The sequence below is a fragment of the Hippocampus bargibanti genome, linkage group LG13, assembly GCF_051943395.1.
Source record: "Hippocampus bargibanti isolate YZ-2025 linkage group LG13, ASM5194339v1, whole genome shotgun sequence".
NCBI lineage: Eukaryota > Metazoa > Chordata > Actinopteri > Syngnathiformes > Syngnathidae > Hippocampus > Hippocampus bargibanti.
In genome coordinates, this window is record NC_142746.1 from 2,453,129 (window position 1) to 2,478,424 (window position 25,296).

The 25,296-nt window shown below is 41.0% G+C and overlaps 1 protein-coding gene across 7 annotated transcripts in view; it reads right to left on the minus strand.

Moving 5' to 3' along the window:
- LOC148888944 (LIM domain-binding protein 3-like) overlaps positions 1-25,296 on the minus strand; it is a 57,087-nt gene that overhangs the window by 20,332 nt on the left and 11,459 nt on the right. For 3 of the 7 annotated variants that reach the window (XM_089012181.1, XM_089012180.1, XM_089012178.1), the window contains exons 1-4: positions 24,816-25,097; positions 15,601-15,752; positions 10,938-11,007; positions 5,096-5,118 (exon numbers count right to left, since the gene is read on the minus strand). In XM_089012181.1, coding sequence (XP_088868307.1) covers positions 5,096-5,118; positions 10,938-11,007; positions 15,601-15,752; positions 24,816-24,911 — 341 coding nt within the window. In that variant the 5' untranslated portion in view covers positions 24,912-25,097. Of the gene's footprint in view, positions 1-5,095; positions 5,119-9,181; positions 9,340-10,937; positions 11,008-15,600; positions 15,753-24,815; positions 25,098-25,296 lie in introns of those variants that run through there. The other 4 variants (XM_089012175.1, XM_089012174.1, XM_089012179.1 and 1 more) reach the window with 2 other exon arrangements.

The window sequence follows — 25,296 nt, forward strand, 5'->3', positions numbered from 1 at the left end:
CTATATAAGTTTTCGAAATATAATCTAGAAATACTGTATTTTCCGGTGTATAAAGTGCACCAGATTATTCGGCGCACCCCCAATGAATGGTGTATTTTCTAACTTTTTCCATAGCTGAGGCGCACCTTCAATGAATGAAAAAGGTTTCCAAATCTAGCGATGAAAAGAGGAAATTTTAGAAAAATTAGGTATGAGCAGATTTCAAGGGAGAATTGGATCAAAAATTTGTCAGACAGAGATCTTTCAGAGACAGAAAAGGCGGTACTAACCAAAGGTTTAAATTTCTCAGTAACTCCTAAAACTATACCTGCAATAGACTACATCACAGCAACTGATCGGCTATTAAAAATAACAAACTTTCCTATGCAGAGGCAGTTGATCTGCACATCAAAATATCGGCCCTTCTTAGAAGGGCCAAACCACCTCCGTCCAACATAACATTAGAAGAGAAAAAGGCGTTGTTAACTACTCTACAGAAAGATAAACATATTACTATTTTGCCAGCAGACAAGTGTAGGTGTACAGTGCTTCTCAACACATCGGATTATAAAACAAAATAAATAGGTTAATCAGTGATTCTTCCACTTATGAGCAACTAAAAAGGGACCCTTCCAATAGATACAAGAAAGAAATGATACTGTCTCCGAAGGTTAGAGAAAGAAAAACATATAGACCAGGGGTGCTCACACTTTTTCAGCATACGAGCTACTTATAAAAACTACCAAGTCAAAATGATCTACCCACGACAAAAATGCAAAACATAATCATTTTCAAATGTTTTAAGGATTCTTTGTAGGTACAATGCATGTTGATGTACCTTGCATAACTGAATAAGCCAATATTGCACAACACACATAATAACTACATATACATAACATAATAAATATTAAAAATTTTTTGTAATTACCTGAGTTTACTTTGATGACTTGCACTGAATTGAATCAGCCAGGGATGCATAGTCCGGACAGTAGCTGCTGACAGCCAACCTCAAGCACATTTCCAAATGTTCATCATTCATGGTGGAACGGTATTTGGACTTAATGATCTTCATGTAGGAAAAGGCTGACTCACATAAATAAGTGGAGCCGAATAATGCAGTCAAGGAGGTAGCACATTTCCTCATTTTAGGGTACTTTTCCTGTGTGAGTAAGTTACAGAACTGTCCATTAGCCCTGGACCTCAGCAGTGAGAACACTCACAATCTCCGATGTCTTTCCACATTTGCTGGGTTAAATCCTAAGCCGTGGCTTCACAGCGCTGTGTAACTGTATGTCTTGACAGCTGCAGAGCTTTGATTGAAGATAATATCTCTGCCTTATTTTTAAAGTCTCTGAACAAGGAGTCAGCTGCTTCGATGAATGCTTCTTTTACCATATCTCCGTCTTGGAAGGACTTATTGTTTTTAACGATGGCGTGACTCACCCGGAACGATGCTTTCGCTTTTGAAGTATGAGTGAAAAATGACTGCTGTCCGGACAACTGGGATTTTAGTTCATCCACCGTTCTCTTTCTCAGAGGCTTTTCGGCGGGAAGTCAATGTCGTATTTTCCATGAACAGTCCGAAAATGGCGCTCCACATTTTCCCATTCCGTATGAAAGTAATATGTTTTGCCCTCTTACTTGGTTCCGCTTTCTCACTCATTTTGATCACCATATGTTTTAGCAAGTGCTTAAAATCTGAGGTAATTCGCTGACTAGCTTGTAAATTTTGCTGCGTTTATGCGTTGTTTACGCATGCACGACGACCTAAAAGTAAAAATTCAGTTGTCATCTGAATGGTTGCCCTGTATGTCAATCAAGTGACGGGACGTTTGATAGGCTGACAAATGTTTTTTTTACTGTCACGCTGCGATCGACCAGTACTACCTCCGCGATCGACCAGTAGATCGCGATTGACGTAATGAGCACCCCTGATATAGACAAACAGATGTATTTTAGATTATACCCGGGGGAGGCCACACCATGTATCTATGGCCTGCCAAAAATACATAAAGAAGGGTTCCCCCTCAGACCCATTGTTTGTAGCATTGACTCCTCTACATACAATGTAGCCAAATATTTAAAAATTATCTTAGCTCCGTTGGTTGGTAACACAGAATATCACATAGAAAACACCACAGGGTTTGTAGAGAAGATTTAAGACCTCATATTGAAACCTGAGGAAACATTGGCATCTTACGATGTGACTTCTCTCTTTACATCTGTCCCAACCCCAGCAGCAGTCTCAGTGGTGAGGACGAGACTGCTGGCGGATGTTTCTCTGCATGAAAGAACCAAACTTAAAACCTCATCTGCCAATTGTTGGAAATCTGCCTTAATACTACGTATTTTCAATTTAGGGAGAAATTTTGCAAGCACTTTCATGGTTGTGCTCTGGGCTCACCAGTTTCACCCATAGTGGCTAATCTACATAGAAGAGATGGAGAAACAGGCCCTCACATCCTTCCCGGGGACAAAACCTAGACACTGGTTTAGATATGTGGACGATACTTTTGTCATAATTAAAACACAAGAAATTCAATCCTTCACAGTCCACCTCAACTCGGTAGACATCAACATTAAATTTACTCGTGAGGACATTAAAGAGAACCAACTAGCCTTTTTGGATTGTAAAGTAATTTTAAAAGAGGACAGAGCGCTAAAAACAGAAGTCTTTAGGAAGGCTACGCACACTGACCAATACTTACTTTTCGATTCTAACCACCCTTTACACCCTTACAACACAAACCAGCATAAACCTCCAGCATAGGGCTAAATTAATACCAAAAAGTGTTGAAGGTCGAGAAAAGGAGTCAAAACATATCAGGAGAGCACTCACAAACTGTGGGTACCGTCAGTGGTCATTCAACAAATGTCAGAAAGAAACCATAGGGAATGAAACCAAAAATTCTGAAAAGACAAAAAGGAGAGGAGTAGCAGTACCTTACATTGCAGGAGTTTCTGAAAACCCACAAAGAATCCTTTGGCAACACAAAATTCCTACTTATTTCAAACCGCTAAACACTTCAAGGCAAAAATTAGTGCATCCAAAAGATAGGCTGCCAAATGAAAAACAAAGTAATGTAGTTTATTCAATACATTGTAAGAATGAAAATAGTAAAGAGCAGTACATTGGGGAGACTAAAAAAATCTCAAAAAAAGACTATCTACATCGCAGGGATAATACTAGTGGGCCTCAATCGGCAGTACATATGCACCTAAAAGCTTGCAACCACCCATTTGATGACAATGAGGTTAAAATCTTAGCGAAAGAACATAGATGGTTTGAAAAGGGAGTAAAAGAGGCGATTTTCATAAAACAACTAAATCCTTCATTAAACCGGTTTGTTGGGGTAAGGTTCAACTTGGATCGTTCAAACAATAGCCTGCTTAGGTAACATAGGATTAGTAATACTGATGAGGTGATACCGGTCGAAGTGGGGCAATCGGGCCAGTCGTTAGTCAGAACAATAGGAACTATCAGTGCATCTGCAGGGAGTAGTCCTCTGCTCCTTCCAACCTCAGAGCAGGGATCTATCATAGGATAGTCCGGCACCGCCATGTCTGGACAGTAGGGATATATATCGGGCCTAAACTACCAGTAAGACTGTAGTTTGCTGACAAAGTTTCTTGGATAAGAAGCGAAACGTCCGACACATTCAAAGACGTACAGATGACGGCTGAAGAAACCTTTTTATCGATGGACCACTCCTGTACGACTGAGAGATTACACAGACGTTTCCAAATCAAATATATAAATATATAATTTTTGCAAATACAAGGCGCACCACATTATAAAACGCTACAGTAGAGGCTGAGGTTACACACTACTTCTTCTACAGGGAGGTGCGGGGGGGTCGGTGGCTGCTGACAGTCATTATGAGACTTGTTGCGGCTCAATATGACTTCACATGTAAGGCGCACCGGCATAAAGGCGCAGTGTCAACTGTAGTGTATTGTTATTATTATTATTATTATAACAATAAGTACTATTATATTACTATTATTCTAATAATAATAATATTATAATTATTATGATCATAATTATTATTATCGTAATAATAATAATAATAATATTATTATCATTATTTTTATTACAATAATAATAATTGTGATTCCGATAACAATTATTATTATTATTATTACATAAATAATAATAATTATTATTATTATTACATTTATTATTGTTATTATTACAATAATTATTATTATTATTATTATTATTACATTTATTATTACTATTGTTATATTTATTTTTAACATTATTACATTTATTCTTAATATTATTACATTTATTATTATTATTATTGTTATTATCATTTTAATTATTATTATTATTATTATTATTATTATTATTATTATTATTTATTATTATTATTATTGATGAGAAGGTTTCTTCAGCTGCCATCTGTACAAATTTGAAGGTTTACGTCCGAAACCTTCAAATTTGTACAGATGACGGCTGAAGAAACCTTCTCATCGATGGACCACTCCTGTACGACTGAGAGCTTACACAGACCTATTATTATCATTATTATTACATTTATTGTTATTACATTTATTCTTATTGTCATAATCAAGGCTTTTGGGTGCACCTTAAACACCGGAAAATACAGTAATCTTCGCAATGTTTCCTTTTGGTGGTTCTTTTCATCCAATTAGGCATTTTGTTGTTTCTGAATTCAAAAAATGCCGTTTACAATTGGGTTGGGTTTTTAATATTGCCTTTTTTTGCAAAAAAAACAAACAAACAAAAGAAAATGATTTAAAAAAAAAATTGGGGGTGTGGGGGTATTGTTGACTAATTTGCGAACCGATTAGTTGTCAATGGCTTACGCCTTGCCGGTGTATTCTAAACTCAACAACGGCACATATGAAATGTATTTCATTCATTTGACGGGGATAAAACAAACTAGCGGCTAAGTTTTAGTAGCACCATCTCATTGCAACTCAGGAAAAATCAAACACACCTCAAATCAGCAGCTTCTTCCGGGCCCAACGCGCCGTGCAACGTTCAAGTCAGCGTGGTCACGACAATGCCAGCACACCCACGCACGAGCACCCACACATGAGCAAGCACAAACACACTTGATGCGCTCGGCGCGACGATACTAACTTGGGAGCAGGGGGGATGAAAACCTGGTTTTGGGCCACGAGCAGAGGACGAGGGCGATATGAGGAAGAGAGAAGGATGTTAGTCATATGACATCAACTTCAGTTGGTGGGAGGAAGATGGAGGAAGGAGGAAGAGAGATCCAGAGGAAGCAAGGAAGTGAATGTCTTTACTGAAGAGGAGAGACGTGAGTGTGACATCATCAGGAGTGATGTCATTTGTCACCCCGACTTGGAGTGAGAGACATTTCCGATATTTGATTTTGGATTCCCGGCTTTGTGTGTGTGTGTGGGGGAGGGGGGGGGTTGGAGTGGGGGGTGCTAAAAACTCCAAATGCTTTACAACCGCAGGAAAAAAACAGAAAAAAAATATTTCTGTCTCATCTTGGAATCTTAAATTCGTTTATCAAGCTAGAATTGATTTTATCAAAAATGTTGTATTTTTTGTTGAGAAATTGATGAATCAACAACTTAATGAATAACTAGCTTTTCAATTTGAACTAAAAAATAGTGACTGTTTTTGTGGTTTACATACGACAAATTTAAAACTTATTTCGGACTTTAGCAAGCGTTTTGTTTTCGCGGACCGAATAAAATGATGTGGCGGCCCAGATTTACCCCCCGGGCCTTGACTTGGACCAATCTGCTGTAGAAGAAGGGTGTCAAAGTCATTTTTTTAAACCAGGGGCCACATGGTTTCCTCTCGGGGAGCTGTTATCAATTTGGGGACACATAATTCTCGGGGACTCTAAATCTCGACCATAATTCGTTCCAGGACCCTGTTCGAAAAGCGATTTGACACCACCTCTTGACAGCGGGGGGGGCTGCCTCTCCCGGCCGTTCTCCACCCGCTGTCATTCTCTAATCACGGACACAGGGCATTTATACGGTTCGCGATCACCTCGCCAATGCCGGATGATTGACTCAACTCGCCACCGTGCCTGGACTCTTCCTTCGATGCACGAGTGTATCCGGTCCGAGGTATTTTCCCCACGTCCCGTAAATTTATGTCATCTTCCGGGATTGCATAATTTTGCACCCTCGTGTGCCATTTGCTTTTTGGCGTAGTAAGCGGGTCGGATCACCCCCTGCCTTCTTACTCGCTGTGTTTTCTTTTATTTGTGAATAAACATCCTGCTTGGGTAGTACGTGTCTGCTTTGGGATCCCAAACATTACAATACGTTCCGATGACTCAGCTGCCGTCACTCTCGCTCGGAACGTGACAGCTACGGATGACTCGGCTACAGGATGTTCTTTTCTCTTCAAATATCTATCCAATGACACTTGCTCTCACACCCACAGCCACATCACTAGATTTCACAGCCTCCTTATTCTTTAATATCGTACTGATCGTAGATTTCGCCATGCTGTATTCCCTAGCCAGATCAGACACTCGCACACTTCCTTCATATTTTGCGATTATTTAGTTCTTAAATGCAATAGTTGTACGCACTACTTTTCTTTTGTCACTTTTAGCAGCACTTACTTTCTTTGGAGGCATGATTAGGGGCTAAAACTCTTCGTAAACCTATATTAAACACTAGAGCAAAACGCAGCATGTCCGCAAGCGACAACAGGTCACGGAGAGAGCGATACACCCGTACGCCGCTCAGCTCCCCACCCTCGCCTACACACTCACGCGTCGTATTGGCGTTCGAACACCGATTGATGTTCGAACGCCGAAGCAAGAATATCTCGAATATTTTGTATCTCACAAAAAATAATGAATAACTAGTTTTCAAATTTGAAATAAAAAATCACAAATGTTATTGTGGTTTACATACGATAATTTGAAATTTGAATTCGGACTTTAGCAAGCATCCTGGAATTTCACACGCTTAATATGCTTTTGCGGGCCGAATAAAATCATGTGGCGGACCAGATTTGGACCCCGGGCCTTGACTTGGACACCTGGTTAACTGTATCAAAATCAATATACACAGACATTGTTGACGACAACTCTATCCTGACGGCCTATCCGGACGCCTTTCAGACCACGACGTTGGCCATATTTATCATTTCCGAATCCCCGGATCTTGACTATGACACCTGTGATTTAAATTTTTGGAATTATTTTCATGTAAATGTTAAAAAACAAAAAAAATAATAATAATGCAAATCATGTGCATCAAATTTAATCAGTGATGGTGTTCTGTGAACAAAATTTGCCTGACCATCGTGCTTTGACATTGACAGCAAATGTTCTGAAGCTCTTGCTTTTCTCCGTCACGTGACATGAGGCTCTGGCGTCAAGTGCAACTTTGTTGACCCTCCAAAATAAAAGAAAAGCAAGTACAATGGTACCTTGACTTGGATGGAATTGCAGAAACGTCCAATTCGTCACGGCTCTTTGGAACCAAAATGCCACAAGAGACAGTGGAGTCGCCGAAAATGGCCGCGAGATGAAGCTCTGATGCCGTTTAATGTGCAGTAAAATGCTTCGAGGGAGATGATGTCACCTTCCGGTTTTGGTGTAACTTTTTCATTTACAACAGGGGGTGTCAGGTCCTTTTTTGCCATAGTTACAGTTTCCTCTCGGGGGGCCGTTATGAAGTTTGGGAAGCCATTAGAACGTTTCATCCCCTCCACACATGACATATAAAGCACACAACAAATTAACTCATTCACTGCCATTCACAAATTTATTTGGGAATTGAAAATATGACGTAGCGCGCCATTGCCAAATTAATTTGGGTTTTGTTTTTTCTTGCTTGGGTGCCGATAAAACGCTGGTTAGACCTCTGGCAATGTTTTTCCCTTCCACAGGGGGGCATCATTTGCCTTTTTTCCATGTTTGCACTTTTTTACAGCTTCAGCTTAAAGCGCTATGCAAACCAATATGGAATTGTATTTTGAACAGCAGCCCTCATTTCAAGCTGATATAACTCCAGACCCATATAACTTAGGAATTAATTTTTTTTTCCTGATGAAAGAAGAGTGTCTAAGATTTCTTAGGCTGCATTTAATATTTATGTAGTCCTAAAACGCAATATTCGGTGGGTCCTGGAATTGGAGTGACAATGACAAATACCCTGGCACTGCAGTGGACACATTTTTGCACGTCTGGCAGTGATCGAGTTAATTGTCTATCAACAAAACACATTCTAGAAAAACATCCAAAAGGTCAGAATCCGTGTTTCCATGATCCAACTATGTCAATGAATTAATGATAAACTAGTTTTTAAATGTGAAAATAACATTAATATTTCAACAATTTGAAATTTTGGTTCAGACTTTAGCAAGCATCATGGAATTTCACAAGTTTGTTTTCCTTTGGCGGGCCGAATACAATGATGTTGAGGGCCGGATTTGGCCCCCGGCCTTGACTTGGACACCTGTGATGTAAGGAATAAGCCAGCTACCTGATTAGAAAGAGAGATAGCTAGCTCACTAGCTCCCTCAATAGATGAGCATGGCACTTGACATGTGTGATTGACTTTCACGGACCGAATAAAATTAGGTGGCGGGCCAGATTTGGCCCACAGACCTCAACTTGGATACCTGTGGTGTAAAGGATTAGCCAGCTAGCTGAATAGAAAGAGAGCTAGCTACCTCGCTCGTTAGCCATCTTGGTAACGAGCTAGCTCAATAAATGATCATGGCACTTGACATGCTTGATTTGCTATCTCGGGCAGAATAAAATTAGGTGGTGGGCCAGAATTGGCCCACGGGCCTTCACTTTGACAACTGTGATGAAAGGGGTGAGCCAGATAGCTGTCTAGAAAAAGAACTAGCCAGCTAACTCACTTGCTCGCTCAATAGATGAACATGGCGCTTGACATGTTTGATTTGCTTTCACGGGCCGAATAAAATGAGGTGGCGGGCCAGATTTGGACACCTGTGATTTACAACATAAATATAATTTTGCAGAAGCTCACCTGCTTCTGACCGTCGGCAACATGTCAAGATGGGGAATACCATGGGTAATGTCCTGGCATAAAAAACTGAGAACGTATTAGCATTTTATTGACTTTATTAAACTATAACCGATGCTAATTATTTGAGTCCTCCAGCGTCAAGGTACCATTGTTTATGTCCTTGCTCATGACGCCCCAGCTACATTTCATTTTTTATTTCCTCTCTACGTACCCTGTGGGCAGGCCCCCCGCCTGAATGGCAGCCATTTCTCTCAGAGTCTCCTCTGAATAGAGGCCGATGGGTGAGTTATACTGCTTCTTGCGAGCGCTGCCGCTGGCCGCTTCCGCGGGCCCCGGTGAGGCCTCACGGACCGACAGGCGACCATTCACCTGCGACCACGGCCAGGGAGGAAACGGGTCCGTCAATCAAAAAACGTAGACCATTTATATTAGCATCAAGTTATGAATCTGTGTCTATTCTAACCACTTTTTAAAATCAACACAAGGGGATTAAGGGGGTTCTCAAAATGGGGTCCTCGGACCCCCGACGAGCCACTGCTTGGATCGTAAATCCAGGTAACATACGAGTTACGAGAGGGTTCCGTTCCAACAAAACGGTCGTAAGTCAAACGGTCGTTAAGTCAAAATCCATTCAAATTGGCCGATGTGACGTTTACACAACAGGATAGTATACAATGGCAAGCTGTTGTTTTTAAGCAACCTTTTATATTGAATAATAATAATAATACATTTCATTTCTAAGCACCTTTCAAAACTCTCAAGGACACTTACTATTATATACCGAACTGGTTACAGTTCATATATATTTTTTTATAACTAGTGTTGTTTTTATCATTTTATATTTCATATGAGCGATTTTTATAACTGTATAATTGTACCTGCAATGTATACAAAACTGATTACTATACAGTTCATTTATAAATGTTATACTTAGCCTGCTCTCCCTCCTAACGGCCAGAAGAGGTCGACCTACACACACACTTGGACTCGGGTGGACGTCGAAGGAAAAAAGCAGTGTACTACAGGAGATGTTGCCAAGACTGTATCTGCACTGTATAACTACTGCATTGATTGCAGTCAGCCAGTAGATTGCTGTGCGAGTGTGTAACATGCTGGCGGGCCAAAATTGTAGCACACGTTGCTGGCTGCTGGCGCGTTGCGGTGCCAGGCATAGAATTAAAAAAAAAATGGTCTGGCGGTCGTAAGTACTGGTGGTCGTAACTCACACCGGTCGTAACTCGGATAATACCTGTCTCGTCCAATCAATTCAGATGTCACTAATTAGGATGATAAAGGCTCCCTTGGAAAATATTAAACCTGCAAGGGAGTCCTGGACCCCCAAAGTTGAAGAACCCCTAATACACCTTGAAGAAGTCCAAGATGGCGCCCGAGTAGGTGCTGCTTGGAATTGAAGCGGATTTACAGTACGTGGGACAGGAAATGTGAATCTTTCTTCATCAATGAATGCTACAGCTTTTTTTCCGCTACATTCCGCTTTTTTCCGCTACAATGCTACAGCTTCATGTTTGCTTTCAACATTTAGCTTGTAGGAGACGTGCACATTTCACGATGACATCCCTGATCCACTGGTGAAAAGGACCCTTTCTTTTCTCGCCTCTGTCATCTAGAACTGCTTCATGCGACAAAGAGGGTGCAGAAAGTTCTTAAGATTGAATGACTGTGTATTTTGCGTTTTGTCATATCATTTGGTATTTAGTTTTTTGTTGTTGTTTTGACTTCAAGATGGCGCCGCCAGAGTGGCTGCCTTTGCAACAGATCCTGTATTTTGTTTTTCTACTTCTTCCTTTCCTTTCCTCCTCCTTTCATCACTTCACTGCTGTGAAATGTCAATTTCTCCACTATGAGACTAATAAATGCCAATCCAATCTAATACCGCAAGTATGCAAATTGACGTCAATGCCATTTTCCTCGACATCAGCAGGCAAAATATCCACGTTTAAGCTCACCTGCTGATGAGGGATGATGGAAATGCCTGTGTCGATTCTTGGCGTTGGCATGGCAACAGGACGCTTCGACCTCGACAGAAAGAGGAAAACATTCATTTGACAGACCGTAAAAGGTCACGCGTGAAGGTGGAAATGAAACATTTTGTGCCAAAACGTGACCACGCAAACACATTTCTGACATTTTGTCACTCGCTCTCAATGAAGCAGATTTTTTGCCTAGTTTGTTGACATTGTGACAGCGTTTCAAAAGCAAGAAAATGATGGCAACAATGGCGCAGCTGTGATTTGCGGGAACGTGCCCAAAAAACCTTTTTCATCCCTACACACTCAACACGCTTTCAACGCTCCAAAAAAAAATCCACCCTGATCTCGACTCCCATCCAAGGGCAGTGCGTCTTCTGTGCATCGCCCGCAGCGTTGGCGCTCGGTTATGAGATACGGCTCGGCGCTCAGCGCACACCAACATTCATTTCCTCACTCAACTTATCAGATCTAATCTGTCAAGGAAGAAAAAAATGTTTGGGGGGGAACCAAGGGGGCAATGTCCAGGCTGATTCCTTTTGTGAGGACCAGTTACGGGTAACATCTGAGTTATCACCGGGTTCCGTTCCGACAAAACGGTCGTAAGTTGAAAGCCATTCAAAATGGCCGACGTGACGTTTACACGACAGGATAGTATACGATGTCAATCTGTTGTTTTTAAGCAACATTTTCTTTTGAATACTATTAGATACCAAACTGTTTACAGTTCATTTATAAATTTGGTAACTTTTAGTGTCATTTTTATTATTTTATCTTTCGTATTATCAATTTTTATTACTGTATAACTGCAGCTGTAATGTATACAAAACTGTTCACTATACAGATCATTTATACATTTTATACTGACCTTTTAGTGTTGTTTTTATCATTTTATATTTCAAATTATCGGTTTTTATTACTGTATTACTGTATAACTGTACCTGTAATGTCCACAAAACTGTTTACTATACAGTTCATTTATAAATTTGATAACTTTTAGTATCGCTTTTATCATTTTATATTTCACATTATAAATTTTTATTACTGTACAACTGTACCTGTAATGTATACAAAACTGTTTACTGTACAGTTCATTTCTAAATGTTATACTTACTCTGCTCTCCCTGATAACGGACTGAAGAGGTCGCCCGACACACACGCTTGGACTAGTGACTCAGTAGATTGCTGTGTGAGTGTGTGACATGCTGGCTGGCCAACATTTTAATATGCGTTGCCGGCTGCTTGCGCGTTACGGTGCCAGGCGTAGAATTAAAAAAATAAATATAGTAAAGTCTCGTTATATCGATATCGGATATATCGATAGTCCCGGTTATATCGATACTATTTCTATGCACGCACGGAGAAAATTATATGCAAACAGGGTCGGATATATCGATAGTCCCGGTTATATCGATATTTTTTCGGACTCCCTTGAATATCGATATAACAAATTAAAAGTGGTATGGCGGTCGTGGTCGTAAGAACGGGTGGCCGTAACTCGCACTCGTAACTCGGATGTTACCTGTACAGTGAGACCTCAACTAATGAACTTAATTGGTTCCCAGACAGAGTGTGTAAGGCAAAGTGTGTATCTCAAAAAAAAAATTCCCATAGGAAACCATTAAAATGGGAATAATCCGTTCCCGGGTTTTCATAAAATATAGTTGTTAACTAAATAAGCCTTAAAACTACACACAACATACCTTATTCTATGTATAATAAATGTGCTATTGTATTGTACTGAAAGAAATACACTGCATTGTGGGTTTTTTTCGGTCCCATCATAGTAAAATTATCAGCAAAAAGCTCCAAGTAGGCGATCGACGTGTACATTCAATGAGAGGGGGTGTGCAAAGTAGCGCCGGCTGGAACGCTGTTCGGTCGTGTGCTTCCGCCGAAGATCACTCCGCCAGCCATGGTGAGTGTGTATTATGAAAATAGTGCTTATTATAAGGTTTAATTTTCATAAATTAGAGGTTCTTAAGACGAAAAGTTTGTAAGATAAGGTGTTTGTAAGTTGAGGTCTCACTGTATTTATTATCAAAAGTAGAAGAAGAAGAAAAATCTTCAGGTGCACTGCAAGACAGGTTCCCTCTTTACTTTTTCACGCTAAATGAAATATTGGGGGATTGTACATGTACTTTGTGAAGTTAAATATCCAGTTCAAAGTTTCCAACATGCAAAACGGTCACAATGCCCCGGGTCAGTTCCAAGCCTGCACAGGGAAGCGCGAGTGAACAATATCTTCATATCTGCTCACATCTTTGGCATGTACATTGTTTGTGTTATTACTTTTCTCTTTCTGCTCTATGAGCTGTAAGCCAGAGTCTTTTAGAGGCGGAAAAGAAAAACAATCAAAAAAGTGGAATTTAATGTTGTTTTCCAGCTAGGAACAATACCGTATTTTCATGACCATAAAGCGCATATAAACGTCTCAGATTTTTTTCAAAATGTGCAGTGCGCCCTGTAGTGCAGTGCGCCGAATGTGTGGACGTATTAGAGACCACCATGAGGACGTGGTAGAGAATGAGGGGGGTGCGTGGGTGTGGGTTGTGTATAAAAGAACAGGTACGTATGTGCTCTATGCAGAACATTGCTATTCGAACAACCCTGAAAATGGCAAAGAGACATGGTTATGAAGCTCAGTTTAAACTGAAGGCTATCAGCTACGCCGAGGAGCATGGGAATCGAGCCGCCGCGAGAGAATATAAAGTTAACGAGTCGATGGTTCGCAAGTGGAGGAAGCTGGAGAACGAACTCCGACAGGTGAAGAAGACTCAGCTGAGTTTTCGCGGACATAAAGCAAGGTGGCCGGAGTTGGAGGAAAGACTCGAGCAATGGATCGTCGAGCAAAGAGCGAGCGGAAGGAGCTTTTCGACTGTCACCATCCGACTCAGAGCAGTAACGCTAGCGGAGGAAATGAAAATTGAACATTTCCGAGGAGGTCCGTCTTGGTGCTGGCGTTTTATGAAACGGTGCCATTTTTCCATCCGGACCAGAACTACGGTTGCGCAGCAACAGCCGGCGGATTATTCAGAAAAGTTGGCGAACTTCTGGTCCTACTGCGAGAAGCACATCGTCGACAAGCGCATCCTGATGAAGGAGTGGCTGAGGCAGGTGTATGTAAGGAGACCGGGAGGTTTTTTCCACACATCACCGTCACTTCTGATTTGTGACTCTATTTCAAGTGCATCTCACAGACAATGTGAAGCAGAAAGTGAAGCGGATGAACGCTACGCTTGCTGTGATTCCGGGTGGGTTGACCAAGAAACTCCAACCGCTGGACATCAGTGTGAACCGGCCGTTCAAAGTGAGGCTAGAGCGGCGTGGGAGCGATGGATGACCGAATGAGACCACAGCTTCACGAAGAGTGGTAGGCAGCGCCGGGCGAGTTACGTCACAGTTTGCAACTGGATTGTGGATGCTTGGGCTAACGTGTCTGCTGGCATGGTGGTTCGAGCTTTCGGAAAAGCCGGCATAATTTTCGAGGAGCCGCACGGCACAGAAAGTAACTGACAGTGAGGAAAGCGAACCTGCCATGTATCACGGTGTGCTCCCAAAAAGCAGGCAGGAGGGAGCAGGAGGTTGTTTGAGAAATTGTATTAAAATAAAGTCAGCAGGAACAAAATGTAAAACATCAAAATCATCTGAACGGAAAAAATACAAAGTAGCAAAAGAAGACCAAAAGTAAAAGTCCGCCAAGGTTAAACAAACACATATACAATGCATGCCGCAAACAAGCAGCAAACAAACAATGAACCGGCACCGGATGGTCGTGCCGGGTGTCCTTTTAAGTGTCAATGATTAAACAAAAAAAAAAAAAAATTTGAAAAAAGATAAATGAACAAATAAGCAAATAAATAAAAAATAGATAAATAAATGAAGACATAGCACATAAATAACTGAATAAATAAATAAATAAATACATAAAGACAAAAAAGAAAATAAGATACATGAACAAATAAGCAAATTCAATAAATAAATAAATAGATGAAAGAAACAAAGGAAATAAGAAAAAATAGATAAATAAATAAGAAAATACATATGAAAATTATTAAAAAATAAAGAAAGAAAAAAGAAAAAAGAAAGACAAAAGAGAGAAATGAGAGAGCAAATAAATATCTCTGGAAAAATAAACAAAGAAATAAACAAAAACGGAAGAAATATAACATAATATATATATATATATATATATATATATATATATATATATATATATATATATATATATATATATATATATATATATATATATATATATAAAATAAATAATAAATAAGCAAATAAATGTCCAAATAAAGGAAGAAAAATAAAATAAGAAATAAAGAAAAAAAGAAAAGCAGAAAAAAAACAATAAAAAAGAAATAAAGAAAGAAAGAAATAAATAAACAGTGAAAACAAGAAAAAAAATGAAAAAAAGATAAAGACAAATTCAGTTTTCACCACTGATTCCACAACTACTGCATATGCCTTTTCAAGGGCTGTCAATGACCTCCCCCCGCCCCATTTCCAGGCCTTAATACCTATCGCATGGCGTGCCCCCACGGAAGCGCACCACCCTGCTTGACTGGGTTCCATTTCTAAGGCGGTGGGCGAGTCAGTTCAAGGTGAAAAGGTTTATGGGCAGGAATGCGTTACTTACTTGGTCATTGTGAGCGCCAGATTGTAGTTGGCCATTTTGATCTTGTTCTGGGCCTCCAGGTGGGTCATGCCCTCCGTGCTCACGCCGTCGATGGCCATGATCACGTCGCCCTGAACCAGGTTGGCGTGCGCCGCCTTGCTGCCCGGCGTGATCTGCATAAAAACAAAGAAGAAAAATGGAAGAGTCCAGCGGGTTTACAAGTTCATCTAAGCACGGCGGATCATCGGCCGGCCTCGGTGGCACCACCCTGTGAATCCCGCGCAGCTGTCAACACGCTTTTTACCCCCCCCCCCCCCCCGCCCCCCGAAACCCCACTTTGGGGGCGCTAGCTAGGCTATGCTATTTGCAGCCGCTGACCCATGAGTCACCACCTCTGAACTTTACACCTTGGGGGACTCCATCAAGCACAAGCAGGAATAGACTAGCGAATTTTCCGGGTATATAAGGCACCGGAGTATAAGGCGCACCACCAATGTATGGTGTATTTTCAAACTTTTTCAATATAGAAGGCGCGCTTTCAATGAATGAAAAAAAACGTTTTCCAAATATAATATATTACTATGTAAAGGTTTTCCAAATATAAGGCGCACCACATTATAAGGCGCTACAATAGAGGCACTACTTCTTCTACAGGGGGGGCGTTAACAATTGGCTTTAAGTTTTTAAGATTGTGAATTTTTGTTGGGAAAAAAAAAATGAAAATACTGTATTTTCCGGTGTATAAGGTGCACCAGAGTATAAAGCGCACCACCAATGTATGGTGTATTTTCAAACTTTTTCCAAATAGGAGGCGCGCTTTCAATGAATGAAAAAACATTTTCCAAATATATTACTATATAAAGGTTTTCCAAATATAAGGCGCACCACATAATAAGGCGCTACAGTAGAGGCACTACTTCTTCTACAGGGGGGACCACATCTGTCAATTATTGGAAATCTGCCTTAATACTACGTATTTTCAATTTAGGGAGACATTTTACAAAAAAAATCATGGTTGTGCTATGGGCTCACCAGTTTCACCCATAGTGGCTAATCTGTACATGGAAGAGATGGATAAAGAGGCCCTCATATCCTTCACGGGGACAAAACCTAGACACTGGTTTAGATATGTGGACGATACTTTTGTCATAATTAAAAAACAAGAAAGTCGAAAGTCAATCCTTCACAGATCACCTCAACTCGGTAGACATCAACATTAAATTTACTCGGGAGGACATTAAAGAGAACCAACTAGCCTTTTTGGATTGTAAAGTAATTATAAAATCAAATCCTGGTTTTCTCATAACTTTCTCAAACTAAACAGCGAAAAAACTGAACTTCTCCTTGTCGGTACAAAATCCACCCTTCACAAAGCAAACAGTTTCTCTCTCACCATTGACAATTCTACCGTGTCCCCCGCCCTTCAGGTTAAGAGCCTGGGTGTCATCCTTGATAGCACACTATCTTTTCACTCCCACATAAATAACATAACCCGGTCTGCATATTTTCACCTCCGCAATATCAATCGTCTCCGTCCCTCTCTCACCCCTCACACCACTGCTATCCTCGTCCACAGTCTCGTCACCTCCCGTATCGATTATTGTAATTCACTTCTTTTCGGGGTCAATCAAAAATGTCTCCATAAACTCCAACTAGTCCAAAATTCCTCAGCCCGGATCATCACAAAAAACCCCTCATTTCACCACATCACTCCTGTCCTCCAACAGCTCCACTGGCTCCCTGTTAAACTCCGTATTGAATTCAAGATACTTCTGTTTACATTTAAAGCCATCCATAACCTTGCCCCCCCTATCTGTCTGACCTAATTCAAATCTCCGTTCCTACTCGGGCCCTCAGATCCTCTTCCTCCCTCCACCTCTACACGCCCTCTGCCCGTCTCACAACGATGGGGTGCAGAGCTTTCAGCCGCTCCGCTCCTAAACTCTGGAACTCACTTCCACCCAACATCCGCAACATTGACTCCCTTCCTACTTTCAAATCTCACCTGAAAACCCACCTCTTTAAACTTGCTTACATGGTCTAATTTATTATGCTGTTTTATTATTTATTGCTTTATGCATGATTTTACTGTTTTGTGTGTTGTCTTTGTTGTAAAGTGTCCTTGAGTGTTCAGAAAGGCGCTTGTAAATTAAATGTATTATTATTATTATTATTATAAAAGAGGAGAGAGCGCTAAAAACAGAAGTCTTTAGGAAGGCTACGCACACTGACCAATACTTACTTTTCGATTCTAACCACCCTTTACAACACAAACTAGGAGTTATCAGAACCCTCCAGCATAGGGCTAAACAACAGTAAAGTCTCGTTATATCGATATTCTTGGGATTCAGAAAAAATGTCGATATAACCGCACTATCGATATATCCGTCCTGCGTCGAACTGCATTAAAAAAAAGGGGGGGGGCAATATGTAAATGGGGGATCTTTGATATGGCATGTAATTTTATCATTGGGTTCATGGATCGCGTATCTAGCATGCTTTTTGTACAGTAGTGAAGTGAAAAATAAACGTATGCATAAAATAAAAACGTCTACACTTTTTTAATGACTACAGTAAAGTCTCGTTATATCGATATCGGTTATATCGATAGTACTGCTTATTACGATACTATTTCTTTGAACGCAAGGAGAAAATTTACATGCCGCAGGATCGGATATATCGATAGTCCGGTTATATCGATATTTTTTCCGACTCCCGAGAATATCGATATAACAAGACTTTACTGTATTTCCTTTCAAAAATACAACCAATGCAAAATCCTCACGTTGTTCTATACACACGAAACCACGAACGCCAGCATGTCCAAACATATGAAAAACGGTGATTGTTGCAAGCGATAAAGATATCTGAATACAACACAATTAAATACATGTATGGAAAACGATAACTGCAACGTTTACATTACTTACGTTGATGAAGTATTCTGCGGCACGTCGAACAAAGAGGGTCTGATTACAGTGCCCTAATGTCCAGCCGCCTGATCATCGGTCGCGGAAACGTCTGGCCTACTTTCGCCACCACCCAAACTGATGCGACGGTTTCATTGGATGAGAAAAAATTATTATTGTCGACCCAGTACAAAATGTTCATCATTTCAATTAGCTGGTAAGGGATGGTACAGGAAAATATGGATGACTTCACTGTCATCAGTTTTAGCTATGCTTACATTCAATATAGTATTCTTTAAGTATCATAATCAAATATAATCAGAATATTGGATTGGATGTACCTTTATTCGTTTCGCAATGGAGAAATTTACATTTCAGAGCAGCAAAGTTATGAAAGGAAGAGGAAAGGAAAGAAAGAAGTAGAAAAACAAAATAGAACGGAGCTAATGGAAAGGCGAAGTAAAAAAAAACAACAGGTATAACACAATACAGGTAACATCAGATTTACGACCAAGTTCCGACCAAACGGTTGTTTGACAAAATGGTTGTAAGTCGAAATCCATTCAAAATGTTGAATAGAGACTCGGAGGTTAAATGACTCGCAAACTCCCCCCTCTGGAGCCATCACACGGTCGATTGCTGTGCGAGAGTGAGATGCTGGCTGGCTGGCCAAAATGGTCATACACATTGCCAGCCTGCTAGCGCGTTGCGGTGCCAGGCATAGAATAAAAATGGTCAAAATAGGGTCTGGTGGTTGCGGTCGTAAGCATGGGTGGTCGTAGGTTGACCTGGTCGTAAGTCGGATGTTGCCTGTATATTAAATGCCACAAAACAGATGTGACGCCATCCCACAAAGTTCTGAACTCATTGACTGCCATTCCCAAGTTTATTCGGGAATTGAAAATATGATGTAGAGCGCCATTTTTATCTTGTTTGGGTGCCTATAAAGAGCTGGCCATGGCCTCAGGCAATGGTTTTTTTTCCCTTTCCACAAGGGGACAGCATTTCCCTTTTTTCCATGTTAGCGCTTGGTTCCAGCTTCAGCTGTTGTTAAAGCGCTATATAAATCCATATGCATTGCATTGTATTTTGTACATCTGCCCCCAGCTCAAGCTTAGATGACTCCAGATCCATATAACTTGGGAATTAATTATTTTTTTTCTGATGAAAGAAGAGAGTCTAAGATTTTTTATGCAACATTGAATGTTTATGTATTCCTAAAACTCAATATTCTGTGCGTCCTGCAATTCAAGTGACAATGAAAAAAACCCTGGCAGTGAATGAGTTAATTGTCTAACAACAAAGCACACCCTAGAAGACATCCAAAGATAAGAATCCGTCTTTCCATGATCTAACTACGAAGGAGGGCCCAGCTCAGAAAAATATTATGTAAACAATAGATAGCAACATAAGTCAGTCATGGCATCCCACAGGGTTCAATGCTTGGATCATTAGTATTGTTTTCATTGTCTATAAACAGAATATGTTGTAGAGTTTCATACAACCCGGTGATATTTCTATGTTTCCAAGAAATATGTCTTCCTAAAGCTCAGCTATGAAGGGTTAGTTCCCGGAGAGCCGAGCTGATTGAAAAATAATCAGTGACATGCAGTCAGGGGAGGCAGGTGAGGCTTTGCCTCACCTACCTCATCATGCTCATCATGGAAATATCAAATGAAAAAATACATTAAACCGTTCTATTTATTTAGTGATTTGTAATTGAAAGTTCTTTTCCATTTAACTTCAGCATTTTTGGATTTTTTTCAAAATCGCTGAATTTTCACATTTACCGTTCAAATACTAAGTAGAGACGAGCGGTGAGGCAGCAGCTGGCTGAGCCTCACCATGGATTGCACAATGACTATGCTAACTGTGCTGGCTTGCTGTGCAGTGAGACCGCATTGCGGTCCCTCTGCATTCCACAATAGAACACTTAGTGCATTCCACTATTGTGGAATGCACTAAGTGTTCAAACACTTTTAGTATATGAACTAAATTTCTACAGTTTAGCTGGTGTATATAATGTAGGGTCACTTTACATTATAAACACTGTACTACAGTGTTTATTTTATTTATTTTTTATAAATATTAAATATTTTTTTCAATATATATAGATATTTTTTAACTGTATGCATAGGTGAGGCACACAGTTCTCCTGCCTCATGACAGGGGGCGATGGTGATTACAGAGATTCTTCTTGCGCCTCCTCAGGTGCAGAATAATAGAATTAGTGAGAGCAAGCTACAGTAAACAGTTAGCAAGTGAAGTGCAACCATCCAGTAATTTTTTCGTGTTGCTTGGCCTTATTTTCAGAATGGAGGATTACATATCTAAATTGAAGCAAATAGAGAGACTTTTGAAACTGAAGAAAGATCAGGAAGACTTCTACAAAGAAGGTATCAATGCCTTTCTTCAGAAGGAGTGGTGCATGGACTTAATTTATGAGTGAATGTAGCACAATATAACTTTTTTTAATTCTTTTTTTCTATGCTACAGTTTATATAAAGAATGCTGACATGACATTTTAAACAAAACACATAAAATGTTGCCAATCAAATGGCAAATAAGCTACTCTGTAGAGTTCATATGTTTGTAAATCTGACTGATGATGTCAGTGCCTCACCAGCCATGCACCCCACCGCACGTCACTGAAAATAATGAATGCAAACAATCAGTGAGTTAAACGAAGTCATGGAATCCCACAGGGTTCTGTGTTTTGACCACAAAGTGCCACTTCATTGACCACAAAAAGAGTATTGAAGTACTGCATATAAACTATTACAATGTCAATCAAAGTGTAACTACAGTATGACGCGTTAGCTCCCAACGGTCCTAGTCGAGAGAGTAGACTTCTGAGTAGACTAAAAATACCGCTGAGGTTATCTTGGCCATCTTAAAGTAACTACAGTGACTCTCCTTGCGTGTAACAATAGATGCTAACAAAGGAGCTAACTGATAAGATGTGGTTACGTGTGTGTTTATGTGTTGGTTGACCTTCAGTCGCTAAAAACGGCAATGTGCCTGTCAACAGTTGCACCGTATCAACAGCACTGCGCAGAGGAAGCTGCTCGGCCCGACGGATTGTTTCAAGCGGACCTTTCCATGTCCTGGACTTGTACTACCATATACACATTCCATTTCCTGATAATTAGGTTTTATACGTCAACATTTGAATAATGTTTCTTGATGGCCTTTCAAACAGTGGTCCTGTTTTCCGTCAATGTGTCAGACGGGTGGTTATCAATTCCATTGAGATAGCTTACGCGCAAGACAAGGTCTATTTTGGAGAGACGGTGACGTATCAGAAATGTCCGTGTCACAGTTCAGAAGGTTCTGGTTTTGAATCACGGGCTTCCCTGAGTAACATTTTAGCATTTCGACTTATTATAAGACTCAAAGTTGTCCGGCCCAGATTGGTAAATGTGAGTATGGAATGCTTGCTAGCTGACATTGACCAGCGACCAGTCCTTTGTGTATGGCCTGACATTGGCTGGCGATTGGCCCAGGGTGGATCCTCCGACTGCAATCCTGCCGTTGTCAATTTTTTGGGGGCGATTGTGGTCTTTGTCGTCATACAATTTTGTGACATTATTGAACTGCGAAATTTTAAAATGTGTTTCCAGACTTCCAAGTTCTACCTTACTAATGTGCTTTGAATATATATTGACCGTATGGAGTGATTTCTTCCATAGTCTGTAATTTTCACAGGTCATCGGGAATACCAAAATAGCAGCTAGCAGTCCGGCAACGTGTACGACAATTTTGGCCAGCCAGCCAGCATCTCACTCTCACACAGGAATCGAACATGTGATGGCACCAGAGGGGGAAGTTTGCAAGTCATTTAGCCTCCGAGTCTCTCGTCAACATTTTTAATGGATTTCGACTTACGACCATTTTGACTTACAACCGTTTGGTCGGGACGGAAATCGGTCGTAAGTCGGATGTTACCTGTATTTCGTTCCAGAACCCTGTTCGAAAACCGAAAAATAACATTTCCTATTATAATCAATGTAAAATATTTTAATCTGTTCTAAGAGATCTCAACTAGACACTTTTTTATCGTGATTGAAGAATACAAACACGTCAACTCACAATGGAACGCTACATGAGGATAATCTCAGCCTAACACGTCTGCTTTTTAATAAAAACTTTATTCAACAGCACAACTGTGTTGTCACAATGAGACGCAACACGAGGGAGTGACGTATAAGGAAACGGTGCATAGACTAGTGGTGCATTCAGGTGCGCTCAGTTTGGTCCAGAAACCATTTTGCAATGTAAACCGAGACATAAAAAACCCCTCAATTTTGGGTTGAAAACCAAATTGGTTGAGAACTGAGTCGTTGGAAAAGCCATGTTGGACTGTATTTGTGTTTTTTTTTTTTTCATGACGTCCTTGTTCCCTACGTGCAGCACATCGTAGACAGCTGCAGTTGTTCTAAAGTGCCCTGGAAATACACGCGAGTTGAGTAATATGGTGCACCTGCCAAATTGACTTCCTATCAAACAATCATGTTTGACATCAACATCCTGAAGGTGCATTTGGACTTTGGGTTTTCTATTCCGAGCGCACATGAACCCAACACCGCTTCCACTTTTAGGCCCTCGCGGATCCGCTTTCGGCCATCCTGGCGTGAGACAAATGCTGACAGCTGCCACGCCCTCCAACCCCCCCACCCCTCCAAATGGCACCCCACCGGGACACCTCATTTGTGTCCCCAAAAGGCTTCTGTCCTCAGGACGTAAACTGAAGATGATTGAGGAAATCGCTCGTAGGTGGCGGAAACGTTTTGGGTCTCGTTCTGAAAACGTGCCAGCCTGAGTGCTTTGAGACCAGGTGTGAAGAATAGAGGCGAACCACTCGGATTTAGTCAATACTGAACAGATCGATTGATTTCCAATGACTCTTTGTGCTAGGGCTGCTACTTCTTGATCAACCTCCAATCATTTTTGTTTGGTTTTGTTTGTAATCTCGACAACTACCCACTCTCGAGGACTTGCACACTGCAAGAGTCAAGAAAATCCCACTGGACCCTCTGCACCCTGCCCACCACCTTTTCCAGTGACTCCCCTCAGGCAGACCAGGCGCTACCGATCCATGCGCACCAAATCCAGCACACATTTAAACAGCTTCTTCCCCTGTCACCATTAACTCTCTGCTCAGCAACCCAAATCAAACTGTCTTCTGGTACCTCTTTGCAATATTGCACACACCCTGTGGAACAGCATCCCGTTATAATCATGGTAGCTCTTATTTTATACTCACTGTCTGTTTGACACTTTGTACCACTTACACCAAAGGATTCGATTAGATTTGATTAGCCTTTATTAGTGTCTTCCATACTTAATTGTCATATCTTTATTGATGATGACTAGCGCAGCGTGTTCTACTGGAGACAAATTCCTTGTGTGTTCGACATACTTGGGCAATAAAGATGTTTCTGATTCTGAAGGAAGTTCCGCACCATTGTGGGTCAAAGGGGACCTGCTTTTATTTGTTTTTCCTGTTTGAAATATCGATGAAAAGGTTTCTTCAGCCGTCATCTGTACTTCTTTGAAGGTGTTGGACGTTTCACTTCTCATCCAAGAGGCTTCGTCAGCAAACTAAAATTTTGATGGTAGCTCTGGCCTTATATACAGAGTATCCCGACTCTCCAGAGGTGGCGGTGCCAGACCTCTGTTATGATAGGTCCCTGCTCTAAGTATCGCTCTGGTATCCCTTCATCAGCATGACTAAGGCTATGTGGTAACGATCTAAGAAGTCTGTTGTAAGCACGATCCAAATTAAACGTCACACCACGACGGTGATTTATTGAAGGGTTTTGCTGTTTTATAAAAATAGCGTCTTTTACTCCCCTTTCAAACCTGCTATGATAGGGACATATCATAGCAGAGGTTTGGCACTGCCACCTCTGGACAGTCGGGATACAGTAAATATAGGGCCAGAGCTACCAGCAAAATTTTAGTTCGATGACGAAGTGTCTTGGATGAGAAGCAAAGTACAGGTGACGGCGGAAGAAACCTTTTCATCGATGGACCACTCCTTGTATGACTGAGAGCTTACACAGACTTATATGAAATACTTATTTGTAAAAGTGAAATTGACAGGATGCTTTGCGGTCAGTGTGCACCAAAAAAATAGACACACAACGACTTAGACACCACACGGCACTCCCATCTCAAGTTCGCAAAAAGTGAAAAAATCGTCAGAAATAAGTTTGGTCACTTGCATCTGAAGGATACAAAGTGTATGAGGCCAATCAAGACATTTGTAGTTGCGAAAGTCTAGAATGACCAGGAGTAAAAAAAACATGAGCATCGTCCTACCCTGGAAATGGTGAGCGGCATGTTGAAGTCTTTGCCTCCTTGGAGCCGGAAACCCCAAGGTCCCGGTCCAGGTAGCGATACAGTGTACGAGCTCATGTTCCAAAGCGAGGAAAAGTTCCTTTTTTCCCGAAAAACCAGGTTATACTTTTTTTCTGGTGTTGTCTTGGTTCAGGGGTCTACGAAGGACAGAACGTCTGGACGTGAGGAAGGACCGGTGGGGCCTCGAAGAGAAAAAGAACTAGATGACGGTGAGGAAGAGCGAGACTCGCCTGCTCGGACAAACTGAAGTGACAGGCTAAGAATAGAAACGGATAGTCGGGTGGCATGGTGTGGCATTGGGGGGGTGTGGAGGTGTAAAGGGGGGCGGGGGGTACTGGACATATATGGCATGAAAGGGGACACCCGCTATGGCATGCTCAATGTGATTCACCAGCGCTAATATAGATGCTGCTTGATTCTTCCACAAACCCTCCAGTCTCCC